General features: G+C 36.4%; 1 protein-coding gene across 1 annotated transcript in view; it reads right to left on the reverse strand.

Moving 5' to 3' along the window:
- Positions 1-3,211, reverse strand: part of LOC119586359 (serine/arginine repetitive matrix protein 2-like) — a gene marked incomplete in the record, with an annotated part of 38,282 nt that overhangs the window by 27,938 nt on the left and 7,133 nt on the right. The window contains 2 exon segments of the mRNA XM_037935071.1: positions 129-326; positions 1,477-1,773. Of these exon segments, the coding sequence (XP_037790999.1) occupies positions 129-326; positions 1,477-1,773 (495 nt within the window).

The following is a 3,211-nucleotide window of genomic DNA, read 5'->3' on the forward strand; positions in this document are numbered from 1 at the left end:
CTGTTAGATCCCAACAGGAAGAACCTTTCACACATATGATAAGCAAAAAAAATTTTTTATCACCTTCTAGCAACATAATCATTTAGGAAAAGCATTACAGTAGCAAATTTGAGTAGCTACACACGTACTTCTGTTTTGAACTCCTGTTTCGGTGCCTCTTTGGTGGTAGGGGAGGTGAGCTGGATCTCTGCATAGGAAGATCTCTTGCTTTTTATTTTAGGATCCTGTTCCTCAGGCTTCTTCTTGTTGAGAATGATCTCCATCTCAGACTTTTTGCGATCAGCGTCCAGCATTTTTTGTTGCTCTGGGATCCTTCCCGGCGTCCCCTGAAATATGGGGCTCTAGTTACTGGCAAAGCAATAATAGTTCTTATTTTCCATAAATCAAGGATAGAACTTGGATCTGTTAGTAAAGTCATCCCTTACTCAATAATGCACTGTGTATTTCATGTTTACATGTTACGTCTGTTGAGTGTGGTTACAAGTGTTCAGGGCTTTCCTGCACTTGTATCAGAAGCTGAAGGAAATACTTAGTAAATACTCTATAGCTCTAGTTCAGTAAGAAAAGTAGACTTTTACTAATTGTAAAAACTTTTACTTATAAACTTTAACTATGACTGGTGTCTGATTTGGTTAATACTGTCTGTTGTATGAAGGAAAGTTTATCTACAATATTTTGCTTTTCAAATGTTATAAAGCCTTTCTAATAAATAATATAAAAGCAAAAACAAAAACAACACAAAGAAACTAGCAAGGTTCCAATTACAAGCATAATAACAGATTATACCAAAAATGGAAAAAACAGAAGCACCAGGAAATTACCACTCATTAAGGTATAAGAATGACACTTATTGTTCAGGAATGCAGTATGGACATTTATATTGCAAGAGGATAGAAATGTGTGTTGTGTAAAGATTGCAGTTAATTATGAAATTTTTTCTGTTGTTCAGGGATAAAGCATCTTTTTTTATTAGGTTGTTAACTGTAAGAGCCTGTGTTAGAAAATGAATATAGGTTTACAAATAAAAGTAACTAAATGGCCAAAAAAAAGGATGATTTCAAAAGGAAACCAAAAAGGTTGCAATCACACAATCTTGAACAACCATTTAGTATGATGATATTGCTACAATTTTTTTGGTTTATCCTCCACATAAATCATATCAGCATATCAAAGTCATACTTAACCTCAAAGACTTCTAATATTTTAGTTACACAGTATTCATACAATTCAGAGAAGCAATTAACTACTTCTTTGGCTGCAGTCTATCGACCCCATATTCCTCATGAGCCTAGTGCAGTGTACATACAGTATGCTACACTATGCAAAACTCTACAGGGCTCAGTGGAATGATGACCAGGGCACCACAGCATTACCCGAGGCTCTGGCCTAGGTTGGGGGAGGAGTCAGTTGTCATGTACAATGGGGGAGAGCTCCGTGGGGAGGTCTAGGAGCAACTGAAAAGGGGAAAGAGCTCACCGGAGCCCTGCCGGGAGGCCCCGACACCACAAGTGTAGCAGGACGCATTACGCATGGGCTGGTCTCTATCCTAACCTGCCGCACAATAGGAACTGAAGGGGTGGAAGTTTCTGGCTCGTCCCGTGGCGTGGGCGCAAGAACCTGTTCAGGTGGAATGGCTTGGACCTCCTTAACTACTGGGGGCCGTTGCACTTGCTGTGAGGGGGATTGCTCACGGGGCTTCACCTCCTCACTCTCTACACTTTCTGGCAGATTTCGTGCCAATGAATCACGGAGAATCTTGATTTCCTTTTCTTCCTGTAATGTCAACACTTACCTCAAGTCACCTGCATATTTACTCTACTTGCTTTTAAGTCTTTCACTTGTTACAGCCAATATCATTAGAAAAGCAAATTAAATGAAAGGAAAAAGTGACAGCCCTTTCTGCTTCAGCAAAATTTGCCATGGAAATTAAATAAAAAATCATATATGACCATTACAGTCAGTAAGTTAAGTACCATGTTCTACTGGTGAAATAAATACATTCATATACTGATTATATCTGTTCATTATTTCTGGTAATATTGAATATAATAGCTCTTTAAGGCCAAATGGATCTTCCTAGAAAGTTTCTGTAGATGAAAGGCAATTTTTTTTTTCTGCCTGTGGACAGACTTTTTTTCTTTATTAAGCTTTTTTTTGGGTATGTTTATATCATTACTCCATCAACTTGTGTGGAATAATTTTTTTTTTAGCATGACTGACATGTCATAGCATGTCATTAAACATTAATACCACGGTAGATCATGGCTGTGAAAGAAGATCTGCACATCAAATTTCAGGGCACTATTAAGTAGGAAATGCAAAATTGTATTTGGTTATTTGTTAACATCTGCTTAAGCAAGCTTTGAAAAAAAAAAGATAATAAGGAAAATATAAAACACACCAGCATCAGTAGTGTTATGTACAACAAGCTACCAGAAACTAATCTAATTCATCTTGAACCATGTCTACATGGAAATGATACTCCTCTCATTCCTATACCTATTTTGGCTTTTTTTAAATACCAAAAAAGATACATTAATTCTTAAATGTCTGTTTTATCAGCATAATGAAAATCAGATACATATTATTCCTGCAATTTATAATCCTTCTTTGATAATCCACCTATGAGAAAAAAATTATTCTGCCTTTGTCAGTCTCTTCTACACTCATCAGAAACTACATAATGAAGTGTAAAAAGACAGGCTAGTTCAACAAGTTATTGAGACTTTTCTTTTATAATATATTACTCTATCAGGGATGTACTGAGAGTGGGAGGCAGGATATGAGAGACGCTTGGAAAGGGTGTCACTACCCCTCTCTCCCAATGCTTTCCACTGGTAAATTTCTTTCCTTATTTGGCAATTATACAGAGGGATTTCCCTATTTTACCAGCAAATTAGAGAACAATGCCCATTCGCTAAAAATCATTAGGTACAACCTTGAACAATATGATCAATCTAATTTTTTTGTATTTCCTCAAACTATTCCAGTTTGTCACCTACCTTCACCTAAAGCTGCATTTTTGATGGCTTCCTATTGTCCTTACTTCCTATCCAATTTACAACAGCTTTAGAACACAGTTTGCTTTATAATAAAAAGCAAGTGCAATGATAGCTTGAAGTATCTATCCAGTTGACAAGTGCAGAAAGAGGGATATTCATTCATATTAAATGAAACTACTCTACATGATTATATATTTAATATATAAAGC

The sequence above is a fragment of the Penaeus monodon genome, chromosome 21 (assembly GCF_015228065.2).
Source record: "Penaeus monodon isolate SGIC_2016 chromosome 21, NSTDA_Pmon_1, whole genome shotgun sequence".
NCBI classification, from domain to species: domain Eukaryota; kingdom Metazoa; phylum Arthropoda; class Malacostraca; order Decapoda; family Penaeidae; genus Penaeus; species Penaeus monodon.